Raw genomic sequence first — 18,411 nt, forward strand, 5'->3', positions numbered from 1 at the left:
TTTAACTAGTGAAGAATTATTCTTGAGATATTAAGATACATATATGTTTAAAAGAGCAGAGATTTTCGGAATGGAGAAAACGGTGTGATAAAAGCATTAAGGTGAAAAAATGAATCGAAAATACTTTGGTATTTTTTTTTATATCAAGACGCTTGAAAATTGTGCAGGTATAAGTAATCTGTAATCGTTCCTATTTTAGAATTGCCTTATCCTTCTTGAAATGTGAAATAAAATATTCTTAGATATTTTGATTTATTTTATATTAAGCAGTTATTATTTGGAGATTCGTGTTGTCGTTCCTATTTTAGAATTGTCTTATCCTTCTTGAAATATGAAATGAAATATTTTTAGATATTTTGATTTATCTTATATCAAGCAGTTATTATTTGGATATTCGTATTGTTTCTTATCTGTCGCACACTAACAGCCCCGCCAATTAAAACAGAAATGTTGGTCCAAGGATAAAAATCCTCATTTCTTTTTCACTGAAACTCCAGAAATAGTGCCATGAGAGGAACTTTAGTCATATCATGTCCATGTGGAGAGAATTTATGGAATGAGTTGGTGAGTGGACTGTGAATAAGATGTTTATATCTTATACTGAACCCCTTCCCCTCTCATGAATAAAATCCGAGTATTACCTCTTTCTCATATTATGTAAAATAAACGAAATTTTAGATATGTTATTAGTGCAAGCCAATTGATGGTTACGTCCGAATAGCCTGTCTACTAATACAAAACATACAAACAAACGAAAACAAATAAACGAATAAAATTAAACCAGAAAAAATCCAAAACAGTAATAGAAACAAAAAGGATAAAATGGAAATAAGAAAACCACACATCATCCATCAGGCTTAATGTTTACGCCCGTCGTCCTACTCATGTTATAAATTGACTTAAAATAAAATACAGCTCCATCAGAGCTTTCGCCATAATATTAAAATGTTGGCCTTGAACAGACAGCTTAACATTTATGCTTTTTGCGATAAGCCACTTGTCAGCTTTCATTTGGGCGCTATTTATAGAAATGAAATAAAAACTCAAGTCAGTGCAGAAGTGAATCTAAATATCAACAGCACAGCATTTGCTTGCAAGTTGTAAAGCATAAAAGGCATCATAGAAAATATCTCTGCAAAAAGTGATAAATGATAATCACAGCAATATTTCTGATTCTGATAATAGCGGAATTAATGGCGGAATTAATATGAGGCTAACAGTGACATCGGTGGTAAAACTAATGAGAACAAAGATGATAATGATGATGAAATAATCACACCAATGTAATAATAAGTATGGTGATACTAGTGATGTCACAAAGAAAATCTAATTGCAATAGCGATGCCGCTAAGGATACTTAATTAAAAAGATAATAGTGGCACGTGGAAAAAATGATAATGATAATGAAAATGACAATGACACAAACAAATCAGTCATAACTATAGTAATAACGACAATAATAATGATGGCCATGAAAACAACAGTAAAAAATAAGTAATAATAATAACAATAGTAAATGGATATATTCATCACAACAAGACTGATAACCATAAACATCCAATATTCAAATCAGTATCATGACATACCACACTGATGAAAGCGGAAATAACAGCATTAATATTTGATAATCAACGAGCAATATCAAAACTAAAGACGAAATAATGATTGGTTAAGCAGGAGCAAAATTAAAAGACATACAAAAAACGTATAATTTCTATCAGGGTGTTTGTTGCGATAAACAGTTCACATGAACAAACTCTGTAGGTATCTTAAGGATAATATACTGGTAATCAATTAAATGCCAAAGTAATGGGTGCCTGTTAGCTGATTGTAATAGCAGAATGACTTGATAGGAATGACTGAAAATGAGTGAGGCTATAATGGTAATGAAATTAAATTCCAAATTTCATAGCGTGACAAAATAAAGGAAATGAACGAGTAATTATATGATTTGTAAGTTCTTCAGTCTCCATTCATCTACTATTAATCTACTTATACTTCTATAATAATCTACCCTTATCACGTTACTATAAATCTACCCTTAAATGACCATCGGGCACCGTAAAATCTACTCTGAATTTACCCCAAACATCTAGTGTTTATCACCAATCTACTCTTATTCAAATTTCCACCATGTGAAACCCAGCCTCAGATCTTCAACACTGCTCCGCTGCGTAATAATAAAGACAAACTAATGAATAAAGACTTAGATAAATGAGGAAACAGACAGATATAAACGGTACTGATTATATAGTATACAGTCAGGGGAGGTAATTCCCTTGCGATGAGTCATCTCTCATGGAAAGGTTAATCCGTGGATAATATATTCAAATAATTTTGCATGACCAGAACGTATTTGATTTAGATGACCGTTGGCAAAATATTGTTGGAGAATCCCGTTTTCTTTCCCCTTGGCTTCCTGCAGCTTGTAAATTACTCAACGTTAATATCATGCGAATTGGTTGACGAAGACGTACATGTCATAGAAGGAAAATGTGATAAAGAGAGAGGATAAAGACGTGGGGGTTAAAAGAGAATTAGAGGAAGGAGAAAGTGGTGAAAAAAGAAAACGTGGAGGTCGAGAAGCCTGAAGAAAAGAAAGTGGAAGAGACGAATGAGTGGAAGGAGTAACTATAGAAAAACAGAAGGTAAAGACGGAGCGTAGTGAATATTCAGAACATGAAACTGAAAAATAAAAAAGTTAAAAGGGAAAGAAAGAAAGAATACAGAACGAATCGACAATCATACTATTAGAAAAAATACAGAAAAAAATGAGAAAGAAATGGAGAGAATGAACAAAAAAATGGCCAACGAATGATAAATTATAGGAATAAGAAATACCAGTGACAGGAAAAACAACAGCTAAAACAAGAAAAAACGAAAGGACATAATTGGACCAGGCAGAAACGTGATTATTTTTCTAAATCAGACGCCACTTCTACTTCTGTCTCTTCCCACTTCTCTGCTCCCTCCTTCTTACCTTCTGTCTTTCCTCTCCTCTTTTCTCTTTTTTTATCTTCTTTATTCCCAATCCAAGTTTCTCCTTCTCGTTCCTATTCTATACATTTTCTTCACCCATTCCCGTTCCATCTTTGCTTCTCATTCTCTCTCTTTTTCTTCAATCTCCTCATTTCACTTCTCATTCTCTGCTTTTATTCCCACTTCACTCTCCTCCTCATTCCCATCCGATTCGATTTCCCTTTTCATTCCCGCTACTATTCACTCTCCTTCATTCCTACATTATCTCTTCTTATTCCTCATTCCCATTCATTATTCTCCTTCATTCCCACTCACTCTTTCTTCTCTTTCTTCTGCATTCCCACTTCATCGTCATTTTAATCCGTTTTTCTACTCACTCTTTCTTCTGAATTCCATTTCCGCTTCCGTCCTCATTCCTACTCTACTCTCCTTCCTCTTTCATTTCCATTCTGTTTCCACTCACTCATTCTCCTCCTTGATTCTCACTCCATCCCTCTCCTTCTCCTTTCCTATCTTCTCCCTTTTTTTACCTCCTAACCACCCCTCTTTTCCCCTTTTCCAAAGTACATAGCAAATAGTAATAACCTATAAGCAAGGTCTATATAAGTACGTATATAGACCTTATACATCATCTTCAGAGAAAATGGGCAGCCTACTGGCCTTGTACCCAGAGAAAATGGGCAGCCGATTGACCTTGTTCCCAGAGAAAATGGGCAGCCGATTGACCTTGTTCCCAGAGAAAATGGGCAGCCGATTGACCTTGTTCCCAGAGAAAATGGGCAGCCGATTGACCTTGTTCCCAGAGAAAATGGGCAGCTGATTGACCTTGTTCCCAGAGAAAATGGGCAGCCTACTGGCCTTGTGCCCAGAGAAAATGGGCAGCCGATTGACCTTGTTCCCAGAGAAAATGGGCAGCCGATTGACCTTGTTCCCAGAGAAAATGGGCAGCCGATTGACCTTGTTCCCAGAGAAAATGGGCAGCCTACTGGCCTTGTGCCCAGAGAAAATGGGCAGCCGATTGACCTCGTTCCCAGAGAAAATGGGCAGCCGATTGACCTTGTTCCCAGAGAAAATGGGCAGCCTACTGGCCTTGTGCCCAGAGAAAATGGGCAGCCGATTGACCTTGTTCCCAGAGAAAATGGGCAGCCGATTGACCTTATTCCCAGAGAAAATGGGCAGCCGATTGACCTTGTTCCCAGAGAAAATGGGCAGCCTACTGGCCTTGTACCCAGAGAAAATGGGCAGCCGATTGACCTTGTTCCCAGAGAAAATGGGCAGCCGATTGACCTTGTTCCCAGAGAAAATGGGCAGCCGATTGACCTTGTACCCAGAGAAAATGGGCAGCCGATTGACCTCGTTCCCAGAGAAAATGGGCAGCCGATTGACCTCGTTCCCAGAGAAAATGGGCAGCCGATTGACCTCGTTCCCAGAGAAAATGGGCATCCGATTGACCTTGTTCCCAGAGAAAATGGGCAGCCGATTGACCTCGTTCCCAGAGAAAATGGGCAGCCGATTGACCTCGTTCCCAGAGAAAATGGGCATCCGATTGACCTCGTTCCCAGAGAAAATGGGCAGCCGATTGACCTTGTACCCAGAGAAAATGGGCAGCCGATTGACCTCGTTCCCAGAGAAAATGGGCAGCCGATTGACCTTGTACCCAGAGAAAATGGGCAGCCGATTGACCTCGTTCCCAGAGAAAATGGGCATCCGATTGACCTTGTTCCCAGAGAAAATGGGCAGCCGATTGACCTTGTACTCAGAGAAAATGGGCAGCCGATTGACCTTGTACCCAGAGAAAATGGGCAGCCGATTGACCTCGTTCCCAGAGAAAATGGGCAGCCGATTGACCTCGTTCCCAGAGAAAATGGGCATCCGATTGACCTTGTTCCCAGAGAAAATGGGCAGCCGATTGACCTTGTACACAGAGAAAATGGGCAGCCGATTGACCTTGTTCCCAGAGAAAATGGGCAGCCGATTGACCTTGTACCCAGAGAAAATGGGCAGCCGATTGACCTCGTTCCCAGAGAAAATGGGCAGCCGATTGACCTCGTTCCCAGAGAAAATGGGCAGCCGATTGACCTCGTTCCCAGAGAAAATGGGCAGCCGATTGACCTTGTTCCCAGAGAAAATGGGCAGCCGATTGACCTCGTTCCCAGAGAAAATGGGCAGCCGATTGACCTCGTTCCCAGAGAAAATGGGCAGCCGATTGACCTCGTTCCCAGAGAAAATGGGCAGCCGATTGACCTCGTTCCCAGAGAAAATGGGCAGCCGATTGACCTTGTTCCCAGAGAAAATGGGCAGCCGATTGACCTCGTTCCCAGAGAAAATGGGCAGCCGATTGACCTCGTTCCCAGAGAAAATGGGCAGCCGATTGACCTTGTTCCCAGAGAAAATGGGCAGCCGATTGACCTTGTTCCCAGAGAAAATGGACAGCCGATTGACCTCGTTCCCAGAGAAAATGGGCAGCCGATTGACCTCGTTCCCAGAGAAAATGGGCAGCCGATTGACCTCGTTCCCAGAGAAAATGGGCAGCCGATTGACCTTGTTCCCAGAGAAAATGGACAGCCGATTGACCTTGTTCCCAGAGAAAATGGGCAGCCGATTGACCTTGTTCCCAGAGAAAATGGGCAGCCGATTGACCTTGTTCCCAGAGAAAATGGACAGCCGATTGACCTCGTTCCCAGAGAAAATGGGCAGCCGATTGACCTCGTTCCCAGAGAAAATGGGCAGCCGATTGACCTCGTTCCCAGAGAAAATGGACAGCCGATTGACCTTGTTCCCAGAGAAAATGGGCAGCCGATTGACCTTGTTCCCAGAGAAAATGGACAGCCGATTGACCTCGTTCCCAGAGAAAATGGGCAGCCGATTGACCTCGTTCCCAGAGAAAATGGGCAGCCGATTGACCTCGTTCCCAGAGAAAATGGGCAGCCGATTGACCTTGTTCCCAGAGAAAATGGGCAGCCGATTGACCTTGTTCCCAGAGAAAATGGGCAGCCGATTGACCTCGTTCCCAGAGAAAATGGGCAGCCGATTGACCTCGTTCCCAGAGAAAATGGGCAGCCGATTGACCTTGTTCCCAGAGAAAATGGGCAGCCGATTGACCTCGTTCCCAGAGAAAATGGGCAGCCGATTGACCTTGTTCCCGGAGAAAATGGGCATCCGATTGACCTTGTTCCCGGAGAAAATGGGCATCCGATTGACCTTGTTCCCAGAGAAAATGGGCATCCGATTGACCTTGTTCCCGGAGAAAATGGGCAGCCGATTGACCTTGTTCCCGGAGAAAATGGGCAGCCGATTGACCTTGTTCCCAGAGAAAATGGGCATCCGATTGACCTTGTTCCCAGAGAAAATGGGCAGCCGATTGACCTTGTACCCAGAGAAAATGGGCAGCCGATTGACCTTGTTCCCGGAGAAAATGGGCATCCGATTGACCTTGTTCCCAGAGAAAATGGGCATCCGATTGACCTTGTTCCCGGAGAAAATGGGCAGCCGATTGACCTTGTTCCCGGAGAAAATGGGCAGCCGATTGACCTTGTTCCCAGAGAAAATGGGCATCCGATTGACCTTGTTCCCAGAGAAAATGGGCAGCCGATTGACCTTGTACCCAGAGAAAATGGGCAGCCGATTGACCTTGTTCCCAGAGAAAATGGGCAGCCGATTGACCTTGTTCCCAGAGAAAATGGGCAGCCGATTGACCTTGTACCCAGAGAAAATGGGCAACCGATTGACCTTCTTCCCAGAGAAAATGGGCAATCGTTTGACCTTGTTCCCAGAGAAAATGGGCAGCCGATTGACCTTGTTTCCAGAGAAAATGGGCAGCCGATTGACCTTGTTTCCAGAGAAAATGGGCATCCGATTGACCTTCTTCCCAGAGAAAATGGGCAATCGTTTGACCTTGTTCCCAGAGAAAATGGGCAGCCGATTGACCTTGTTTCCAGAGAAAATGGGCAGCCGATTGACCTTGTTCCCAGAGAAAATGGACAGCCGATTGACCTTGTACCCAGAGAAAATGGGCAGCCGATTGACCTCGTTCCCAGAGAAAATGGGCAGCCGATTGACCTTGTTCCCAGAGAAAATGGGCATCCGATTGACCTTGTACTCAGAGAAAATGGGCAGCCGATTGACCTTGTTCCCAGAGAAAATGGGCAGCCGATTGACCTTGTACCCAGAGAAAATGGGCAGCCGATTGACCTTGTTCCCAGAGAAAATGGGCAGCCTACTGGCCTTGTACCCAGAGAAAATGGGCAGCCGATTGACCTTGTTCCCAGAGAAAATGGGCATCCGATTGACCTTGTACTCAGAGAAAATGGGCAGCCGATTGACCTTGTTCCCAGAGAAAATGGGCAGCCGATTGACCTTGTACTCAGAGAAAATGGGCAGCCGATTGACCTTGTACTCAGAGAAAATGGACAGCCGATTGACCTTGTTCCCAGAGAAAATGGACAGCCGATTGACCTCGTTCCTAGAGAAAATGGGCATCCGATTGACCTTGTACTGAGAAAATGGGCAGCCGATTGACCTTGTTCCCAGAGAAAATGGGCAGCCGATTGACCTCGTTCCCAGAGAAAATGGGCAGCCTACTGGCCTTGTGCCCAGAGAAAATGGACAGCCGATTGACCTTGTTCCCAGAGAAAATGGACAGCCGATTGACCTCGTTCCTAGAGAAAATGGGCATCCGATTGACCTTGTACTGAGAAAATGGGCAGCCGATTGACCTTGTTCCCAGAGAAAATGGGCAGCCGATTGACCTCGTTCCCAGAGAAAATGGGCAGCCTACTGGCCTTGTGCCCAGAGAAAATGGACAGCCGATTGACCTTGTTCCCAGAGAAAATGGGCAGCCGATTGACCTTGTTCCCAGAGAAAATGGGCAGCCGATTGACCTTGTTCCCAGAGAAAATGGGCAGCCGATTGACCTTGTACTCAGAGAAAATTGGCAGCCGATTGACCTTGTACTGAGAAAATGGACAGCCGATTGACCTTGTACCCAGAGAAAATGGGCAGCCGATTGACCTTGTACTCAGAGAAAATGGGCAGCCGATTGACCTCGTTCCCAGAGAAAATGGGCATCCGATTGACCTTGTTCCCAGAGAAAATGGGCAGCCGATTGACCTCGTTCCTTGAGAAAATGGGGAGCCGATTGACCTTGTTCCCAGAGAAAATGGGCAGCCGATTGACCTTGTTCCCAGAGAAAATGGGCAGCCGATTGACCTTGTACTCAGAGAAAATGGGCATCCGATTGACCTTGTACTGAGAAAATGGGGAGCCGATTGACCTTGTTCCCAGAGAAAATGGGCAGCCGATTGACCTTGTACTCAGAGAAAATGGGCAGCCGATTGACCTTGTACCCAGAGAAAATGGGCAGCCGATTGACCTTGTTCCCAGAGAAAATGGACAGCCGATTGACCTCGTTCCCAGAGAAAATGGGCAGCCGATTGACCTTGTTCCCAGAGAAAATGGGCAGCCGATTGACCTTGTTCCCAGAGAAAATGGGCAGCCTACTGGCCTTGTGCCCAGAGAAAATGGGCAGCCGATTGACCTTGTTCCCACAGAAAATGGGCAGCCTACTGGCCTTGTACCCAGAGAAAATGGACAGCCGATTGACCTTGTTCCCAGAGAAAATGGGCAGCCGATTGACCTTGTTCCCAGAGAAAATGGGCAGCCTACTGGCCTTGTACCCAGAGAAAATGGGCAGCCGATTGACCTTGTTCCCAGAGAAAATGGGCAGCCGATTGACCTTGTTCCCAGAGAAAATGGGCAGCCTACTGGCCTTGTGCCCAGAGAAAATGGGCAGCCGATTGACCTTGTTCCCAGAGAAAATGGGCAGCCTACTGGCCTTGTACCCAGAGAAAATGGACAGCCGATTGACCTTGTACCCAGAGAAAATGGGCAGCCGATTGACCTTGTACCCAGAGAAAATGGGCAGCCGATTGACCTTGTTCCCAGAGAAAATGGGCAGCCTACTGGCCTTGTACCCAGAGAAAATGGGCAGCCGATTGACCTTGTACCCAGAGAAAATGGGCAGCCGATTGACCTTGTACCCAGAGAAAATGGGCAGCCGATTGACCTTGTTCCCAGAGAAAATGGGCAGCCTACTGGCCTTGTACCCAGAGAAAATGGGCAGCCGATTGACCTTGTACCCAGAGAAAATGGGCAGCCGATTGACCTTGTTCCCAGAGAAAATGGGCAGCCGATTGACCTTGTTCCCAGAGAAAATGGGCAGCCTACTGGCCTTGTACCCAGAGAAAATGGGCAGCTGATTGACCTTGTTCCCAGAGAAAATGGGCAGCCGATTGACCTTGTTCCCAGAGAAAATGGGCAGCCGATTGACCTTGTTCCCAGAGAAAATGGGCAGCCGATTGACCTTGTTCCCAGAGAAAATGGGCAGCCGATTGACCTTGTACCCAGAGAAAATGGGCAGCCGATTGACCTTGTTCCCAGAGAAAATGGGCAGCCGATTGACCTTGTTCCCAGAGAAAATGGGCAGCCGATTGACCTTGTTCCCAGAGAAAATGGGCAGCCGATTGACCTTGTTCCCAGAGAAAATGGGCAGCCGATTGACCTTGTTCCCAGAGAAAATGGGCAGCCTACTGGCCTTGTACCCAGAGAAAATGGGCAGCCGATTGACCTTGTTCCCAGAGAAAATGGGCAGCCGATTGACCTTGTTCCCAGAGAAAATGGGCAGCCTACTGGCCTTGTACCCAGAGAAAATGGGCAGCCGATTGACCTTGTTCCCAGAGAAAATGGGCAGCCGATTGACCTTGTTCCCAGAGAAAATGGGCAGCCGATTGACCTTGTTCCCAGAGAAAATGGGCAGCCGATTGACCTCGTTCCTAGAGAAAATGGGCAGCCGATTGACCTTGTACCCAGAGAAAATGGGCAGGCGATTGACCTCGTTCCTAGAGAAAATGGGCAGATGATTGACCTTGTTCCCAGAGAAAATGGGCAGCCGATTGACCTTGTTCCCAGAGAAAATGGGCAGCCGATTGACCTCGTTCCTAGAGAAAATGGGCAGCCGATTGACCTTCTTCCCAGAGAAAATGGGCAGCCGATTGACCTCGTTCCTAGAGAAAATGGGCAGATGATTGACCTTGTTCCCAGAGAAAATGGGCAGCCGATTGACCTTGTTCCCAGAGAAAATGGGCAGCCGATTGACCTCGTTCCTAGAGAAAATGGGCAGCCGACTGACCTTCTTCCCAGAGAAAATGGGCAGCCGATTGACCTCGTTCCTAGAGAAAATGGGCAGATGATTGACCTTGTTCCCAGAGAAAATGGGCAGCCGATTGACCTTGTACTCAGAGAAAATGGGCATCCGATTGACCTTGTACTGAGAAAATGGGGAGCCGATTGACCTTGTTCCCAGAGAAAATGGACAGCCGATTGACCTTGTACTCAGAGAAAATGGGCAGCCGATTGACCTTGTACCCAGAGAAAATGGGCAGCCGATTGACCTCGTTCCCAGAGAAAATGGGCAGCCGATTGACCTTGTACTGAGAAAATGGGCAGCCGATTGACCTTGTTCCCAGAGAAAATGGGCAGCCGATTGACCTTGTACCCAGAGAAAATGGACAGCCGATTGACCTTGTACCCAGAGAAAATGGGCAGCCGATTGACCTTGTTCCCAGAGAAAATGGGCAGCCGATTGACCTTGTACCCAGAGAAAATGGGCAGCCGATTGACCTTGTTCCCAGAGAAAATGGGCAGCCGATTGACCTTGTACTCAGAGAAAATGGGCAGCCGATTGACCTTGTACTCAGAGAAAATGGGCAGCCGATTGACCTCGTTCCCAGAGAAAATGGGCATCCGATTGACCTTGTTCCCAGAGAAAATGGGCAGCCGATTGACCTCGTTCCTTGAGAAAATGGGGAGCCGATTGACCTTGTTCCCAGAGAAAATGGGCAGCCGATTGACCTTGTTCCCAGAGAAAATGGGCAGCCGATTGACCTTGTACTCAGAGAAAATGGGCATCCGATTGACCTTGTACTGAGAAAATGGGGAGCCGATTGACCTTGTTCCCAGAGAAAATGGGCAGCCGATTGACCTTGTACTCAGAGAAAATGGGCAGCCGATTGACCTTGTACCCAGAGAAAATGGGCAGCCGATTGACCTTGTTCCCAGAGAAAATGGACAGCCGATTGACCTCGTTCCCAGAGAAAATGGGCAGCCGATTGACCTTGTTCCCAGAGAAAATGGGCAGCCGATTGACCTTGTTCCCAGAGAAAATGGGCAGCCTACTGGCCTTGTGCCCAGAGAAAATGGGCAGCCGATTGACCTTGTTCCCACAGAAAATGGGCAGCCTACTGGCCTTGTACCCAGAGAAAATGGACAGCCGATTGACCTTGTTCCCAGAGAAAATGGGCAGCCGATTGACCTTGTTCCCAGAGAAAATGGGCAGCCTACTGGCCTTGTACCCAGAGAAAATGGGCAGCCGATTGACCTTGTTCCCAGAGAAAATGGGCAGCCGATTGACCTTGTTCCCAGAGAAAATGGGCAGCCTACTGGCCTTGTGCCCAGAGAAAATGGGCAGCCGATTGACCTTGTTCCCAGAGAAAATGGGCAGCCTACTGGCCTTGTACCCAGAGAAAATGGACAGCCGATTGACCTTGTACCCAGAGAAAATGGGCAGCCGATTGACCTTGTACCCAGAGAAAATGGGCAGCCGATTGACCTTGTTCCCAGAGAAAATGGGCAGCCTACTGGCCTTGTACCCAGAGAAAATGGGCAGCCGATTGACCTTGTACCCAGAGAAAATGGGCAGCCGATTGACCTTGTACCCAGAGAAAATGGGCAGCCGATTGACCTTGTTCCCAGAGAAAATGGGCAGCCTACTGGCCTTGTACCCAGAGAAAATGGGCAGCCGATTGACCTTGTACCCAGAGAAAATGGGCAGCCGATTGACCTTGTACCCAGAGAAAATGGGCAGCCGATTGACCTTGTTCCCAGAGAAAATGGGCAGCCTACTGGCCTTGTACCCAGAGAAAATGGGCAGCCGATTGACCTTGTACCCAGAGAAAATGGGCAGCCGATTGACCTTGTTCCCAGAGAAAATGGGCAGCCGATTGACCTTGTTCCCAGAGAAAATGGGCAGCCGATTGACCTTGTTCCCAGAGAAAATGGGCAGCCGATTGACCTTGTACCCAGAGAAAATGGGCAGCCGATTGACCTTGTTCCCAGAGAAAATGGGCAGCCGATTGACCTTGTTCCCAGAGAAAATGGGCAGCCGATTGACCTTGTTCCCAGAGAAAATGGGCAGCCGATTGACCTTGTTCCCAGAGAAAATGGGCAGCCGATTGACCTTGTTCCCAGAGAAAATGGGCAGCCTACTGGCCTTGTACCCAGAGAAAATGGGCAGCCGATTGACCTTGTTCCCAGAGAAAATGGGCAGCCGATTGACCTTGTTCCCAGAGAAAATGGGCAGCCTACTGGCCTTGTACCCAGAGAAAATGGGCAGCTGATTGACCTTGTTCCCAGAGAAAATGGGCAGCCGATTGACCTTGTTCCCAGAGAAAATGGGCAGCCGATTGACCTTGTTCCCAGAGAAAATGGGCAGCCGATTGACCTCGTTCCTAGAGAAAATGGGCAGCCGATTGACCTTGTACCCAGAGAAAATGGGCAGCCGATTGACCTCGTTCCTAGAGAAAATGGGCAGATGATTGACCTTGTTCCCAGAGAAAATGGGCAGCCGATTGACCTTGTTCCCAGAGAAAATGGGCAGCCGATTGACCTCGTTCCTAGAGAAAATGGGCAGCCGATTGACCTTCTTCCCAGAGAAAATGGGCAGCCGATTGACCTCGTTCCTAGAGAAAATGGGCAGATGATTGACCTTGTTCCCAGAGAAAATGGGCAGCCGATTGACCTTGTTCCCAGAGAAAATGGGCAGCCGATTGACCTCGTTCCTAGAGAAAATGGGCAGCCGACTGACCTTCTTCCCAGAGAAAATGGGCAGCCGATTGACCTCGTTCCTAGAGAAAATGGGCAGATGATTGACCTTGTTCCCAGAGAAAATGGGCAGCCGATTGACCTTGTACTCAGAGAAAATGGGCATCCGATTGACCTTGTACTGAGAAAATGGGGAGCCGATTGACCTTGTTCCCAGAGAAAATGGACAGCCGATTGACCTTGTACTCAGAGAAAATGGGCAGCCGATTGACCTTGTACCCAGAGAAAATGGGCAGCCGATTGACCTCGTTCCCAGAGAAAATGGGCAGCCGATTGACCTTGTACTGAGAAAATGGGCAGCCGATTGACCTTGTTCCCAGAGAAAATGGGCAGCCGATTGACCTTGTACCCAGAGAAAATGGACAGCCGATTGACCTTGTACCCAGAGAAAATGGGCAGCCGATTGACCTTGTTCCCAGAGAAAATGGGCAGCCGATTGACCTTGTACCCAGAGAAAATGGGCAGCCGATTGACCTTGTTCCCAGAGAAAATGGGCAGCCGATTGACCTTGTACTCAGAGAAAATGGGCAGCCGATTGACCTTGTACTCAGAGAAAATGGACAGCCGATTGACCTCGTTCCCAGAGAAAATGGGCAGCCGATTGACCTCGTTCCCAGAGAAAATGGGCAGCCGATTGACCTTGTACTGAGAAAATGGGCAGCCGATTGACCTTGTTCCCAGAGAAAATGGGCAGCCGATTGACCTTGTACCCATAGAAAATGGGCAGCCGATTGACCTTGTACCCAGAGAAAATGGGCAGCCGATTGACCTTGTACCCAGAGAAAATGGGCAGCCGATTGACCTTGTACCCAGAGAAAATGGGCAGCCGATTGACCTTGTGCCCAGAGAAAATGGGCAGCCGATTGACCTTGTACCCAGAGAAAATGGGCAGCCGATTGACCTTGTGCCCAGAGAAAATGGGCAGCCGATTGACCTTGTACTCAGAGAAAATGGGCAGCCGATTGACCTTGTACCCAGAGAAAATGGGCAGCCGATTGACCTTGTACCCAGAGAAAATGGACAGCCGATTGACCGTGTACCCAGAGAAAATGGGCAGCCGATTGACCTTGTACTCAGAGAAAATGGGCAGCCGATTGACCTTGTACCCAGAGAAAATGGACAGCCGATTGACCGTGTACCCAGAGAAAATGGGCAGCCGATTGACCTTGTACCCAGAGAAAATGGGCAGCCGATTGACCTTGTTCCCAGAGAAAATGGGCAGCCGATTGACCTTGTTCCCAGAGAAAATGGGCAGCCGATTGACCTTGTTCCCAGAGAAAATGGGCAGCCGATTGACCTTGTTCCCAGAGAAAATGGGCAGCCGATTGACCTTGTACCCAGAGAAAATGGGCAGCCGATTGACCTTGTACCCAGAGAAAATGGGCAGCCGATTGACCTTGTTCCCAGAGAAAATGGGCAGCCGATTGACCTTGTACTCAGAGAAAATGGGCAGCCGATTGACCTTGTACCCAGAGAAAATGGGCAGCCGATTGACCTTGTTCCCAGAGAAAATGGGCAGCCGATTGACCTTGTTCCCAGAGAAAATGGGCAGCCGATTGACCTTGTTCCCAGAGAAAATGGGCAGCCGACTGGCCTTGTGCCCAGAGAAAATGGGCAGCCGATTGACCTTGTTCCCAGAGAAAATGGGCAGCCGATTGACCTCGTTCCCAGAGAAAATGGGCAGCCGATTGACCTCGTTCCCAGAGAAAATGGGCAGCCGATTGACCTTGTTCCCAGAGAAAATGGGCAGCCGATTGACCTTGTTCCCAGAGAAAATGGGCAGCCGATTGACCTTGTTCCCAGAGAAAATGGGCAGCCGATTGACCTTGTACTCAGAGAAAATGGGCAGCCGATTGACCTTGTACCCAGAGAAAATGGGCAGCCGATTGACCGTGTACCCAGAGAAAATGGGCAGCCGATTGACCTTGTACCCAGAGAAAATGGACAGCCGATTGACCTTGTTCCCAGAGAAAATGGGCAGCCGATTGACCTTGTACTCAGAGAAAATGGGCAGCCGATTGACCTTGTACCCAGAGAAAATGGGCAGCCGATTGACCGTGTACCCAGAGAAAATGGGCAGCCGATTGACCTTGTTCCCGGAGAAAATGGGCAGCCGATTGACCTTGTACTCAGAGAAAATGGGCAGCCGATTGACCTTGTACCCAGAGAAAATGGACAGCCGATTGACCTTGTACCCAGAGAAAATGGGCAGCCGATTGACCTTGTTCCCAGAGAAAATGGGCAGCCGATTGACCTTGTTCCCAGAGAAAATGGGCAGCCGATTGACCTTGTTCCCAGAGAAAATGGGCAGCCGATTGACCTTGTTCCCAGAGAAAATGGGCAGCCGATTGACCTTGTACCCAGAGAAAATGGGCAGCTGATTGACCTTGTTCCCAGAGAAAATGGGCAGCCGATTGACCTTGTTCCCAGAGAAAATGGGCAGCCGATTGACCTTGTTCCCAGAGAAAATGGGCAGCCGATTGACCTTGTTCCCAGAGAAAATGGGCAGCCGATTGACCTTGTTCCCAGAGAAAATGGGCAGCCGATTGACCTTGTTCCCAGAGAAAATGGGCAGCCGATTGACCTTGTTCCCAGAGAAAATGGGCAGCCGATTGACCTTGTTCCCAGAGAAAATGGGCAGCCGATTGACCTTGTTCCCAGAGAAAATGGGCAGCCGATTGACCTTGTTCCCAGAGAAAATGGGCAGCCGATTGACCTTGTTCCCAGAGAAAATGGGCAGCCGATTGACCTTGTTCCCAGAGAAAATGGGCAGCCGATTGACCTTGTTCCCAGAGAAAATGGGCAGCCGATTGACCTTGTTCCCAGAGAAAATGGGCAGCCGATTGACCTTGTTCCCAGAGAAAATGGGCAGCCGATTGACCTTGTTCCCAGAGAAAATGGGCAGCCGATTGACCTTGTTCCCAGAGAAAATGGGCAGCCGATTGACCTTGTTCCCAGAGAAAATGGGCAGCCGATTGACCTTGTTCCCAGAGAAAATGGGCAGCCGATTGACCTTGTTCCCAGAGAAAATGGGCAGCCGATTGACCTTGTTCCCAGAGAAAATGGGCAGCCGATTGACCTTGTTCCCAGAGAAAATGGGCAGCCGATTGACCTCGTTCCCAGAGAAAATGGGCAGCCGATTGACCTTGTTCCCAGAGAAAATGGGCAGCCGATTGACCTTGTTCCCAGAGAAAATGGGCAGCCGATTGACCTTGTTCCCAGAGAAAATGGGCAGCCGACTGGCCTTGTGCCCAGAGAAAATGGGCAGCCGATTGACCTTGTTCCCAGAGAAAATGGGCAGCCGATTGACCTTGTACCCAGAGAAAATGGGCAGCCGATTGACCTTGTACCCAGAGAAAATGGGCAGCCGATTGACCTTGTACCCAGAGAAAATGGGCAGCCGATTGACCTCGTTCCCAGAGAAAATGGGCAGCCGATTGACCTTGTACCCAGAGAAAATGGGCAGCCGATTGACCTTGTTCCCAGAGAAAATGGGCAGCCGATTGACCTTGTACCCAGAGAAAATGGGCAGCCGATTGACCTTGTACCCAGAGAAAATGGGCAGCCGATTGACCTCGTTCCCAGAGAAAATGGGCAGCCGATTGACCTTGTTCCCGGAGAAAATGGGCAGCCGATTGACCTCGTTCCCAGAGAAAATGGGCAGCCTATTGACCTTGTTCCCGGAGAAAATGGGCAGCCGATTGACCTCGTTCCCAGAGAAAATGGGCAGCCTATTGACCTTGTTCCCGGAGAAAATGGGCAGCCGATTGACCGTGTACCCAGAGAAAATGGGCAGCCGATTGACCTCGTTCCCAGAGAAAATGGGCAGCCGATTGACCTTGTACCCAGAGAAAATGGGCATCCGATTGACCTTGTACCCAGAGAAAATGGGCAGCCGATTGACCTTGTTCCCAGAGAAAATGGGCAGCCGATTGACCTTGTACCCAGAGAAAATGGGCAGCCGATTGACCTTGTACCCAGAGAAAATGGGCAGCCGATTGACCTTGTACTCAGAGAAAATGGGCAGCCGATTGACCTTGTACCCAGAGAAAATGGGCAGCCGATTGACCTTGTTCCCGGAGAAAATGGGCAGCCGATTGACCTCGTTCCCAGAGAAAATGGGCAGCCTATTGACCTTGTTCCCGGAGAAAATGGGCAGCCGATTGACCTTGTACTCAGAGAAAATGGGCAGCCGATTGACCTTGTACCCAGAGAAAATGGGCAGCCGATTGACCTTGTACCCAGAGAAAATGGGCAGCCGATTGACCTTGTTCCCAGAGAAAATGGGCAGCCGATTGACCTTGTACTCAGAGAAAATGGGCAGCCGATTGACCTTGTACTCAGAGAAAATGGGCAGCCGATTGACCTTGTTCCCAGAGAAAATGGGCATCCGATTGACCTTGTACCCAGAGAAAATGGGCAGCCGATTGACCTTGTTCCCAGAGAAAATGGGCAGCCGATTGACCTTGTTCCCAGAGAAAATGGGCAGCCGATTGACCTTGTACTCAGAGAAAATGGGCAGCCGATTGACCTTGTACCCAGAGAAAATGGGCAGCCGATTGACCTTGTACTCAGAGAAAATGGGCAGCCGATTGACCTTGTTCCCAGAGAAAATGGGCATCCGATTGACCTTGTACTCAGAGAAAATGGGCAGCCGATTGACCTTGTTCCCAGAGAAAATGGGCAGCCGATTGACCTTGTTCCCAGAGAAAATGGGCAGCCGATTGACCTTGTTCCCAGAGAAAATGGGCAGCCGATTGACCTTGTTCCCAGAGAAAATGGGCAGCCGATTGACCTCGTTCCCAGAGAAAATGGGCAGCCGATTGACCTTGTACCCAGAGAAAATGGGCAGCCGATTGACCTTGTACCCAGAGAAAATGGGCAGCCGATTGACCTTGTACCCAGAGAAAATGGGCAGCCGATTGACCTTGTACCCAGAGAAAATGGACAGCCGATTGACCGTGTACCCAGAGAAAATGGGCAGCCGATTGACCTTGTACCCAGAGAAAATGGGCAGCCGATTGACCTTGTACCCAGAGAAAATGGGCAGCCGATTGACCTTGTACCCAGAGAAAATGGGCAGCCGATTGACCTTGTACCCAGAGAAAATGGGCAGCCGATTGACCTTGTTCCCAGAGAAAATGGGCAGCCGATTGACCTTGTTCCCAGAGAAAATGGGCAGCCGATTGACCTTGTTCCCAGAGAAAATGGGCAGCCGATTGACCTTGTTCCCAGAGAAAATGGGCAGCCGATTGACCTTGTTCCCAGAGAAAATGGGCAGCCGATTGACCTTGTTCCCAGAGAAAATGGGCAGCCGATTGACCTTGTTCCCAGAGAAAATGGGCAGCCGATTGACCTTGTTCCCAGAGAAAATGGGCAGCCGATTGACCTTGTTCCCAGAGAAAATGGGCAGCCGATTGACCTTGTTCCCAGAGAAAATGGGCAGCCTACTGGCCTTGTACCCAGAGAAAATGGGCAGCTGATTGACCTTGTTCC

General features: G+C 48.0%; 1 protein-coding gene across 1 annotated transcript in view; it reads left to right on the top strand.

The window, feature by feature from the left end:
- Positions 1-7,497, top strand: part of LOC138867463 (nestin-like) — a 7,660-nt gene extending 163 nt beyond the window's left edge. Inside the window, exons 2-8 of the mRNA XM_070143297.1 lie at positions 498-564; positions 994-1,100; positions 3,783-4,121; positions 6,060-6,233; positions 6,324-6,464; positions 6,654-6,866; positions 7,380-7,497. Coding sequence (XP_069999398.1) covers positions 498-564; positions 994-1,100; positions 3,783-4,121; positions 6,060-6,233; positions 6,324-6,464; positions 6,654-6,866; positions 7,380-7,497 — 1,159 coding nt within the window. The remainder of the gene's footprint in view (positions 1-497; positions 565-993; positions 1,101-3,782; positions 4,122-6,059; positions 6,234-6,323; positions 6,465-6,653; positions 6,867-7,379) is intronic.
- The last annotated feature ends 10,914 nt before the right edge of the window (positions 7,498-18,411 follow it).

The sequence above is a fragment of the Penaeus vannamei genome, chromosome 30, assembly GCF_042767895.1.
Source record: "Penaeus vannamei isolate JL-2024 chromosome 30, ASM4276789v1, whole genome shotgun sequence".
In the NCBI taxonomy this organism is placed as follows: domain Eukaryota; kingdom Metazoa; phylum Arthropoda; class Malacostraca; order Decapoda; family Penaeidae; genus Penaeus; species Penaeus vannamei.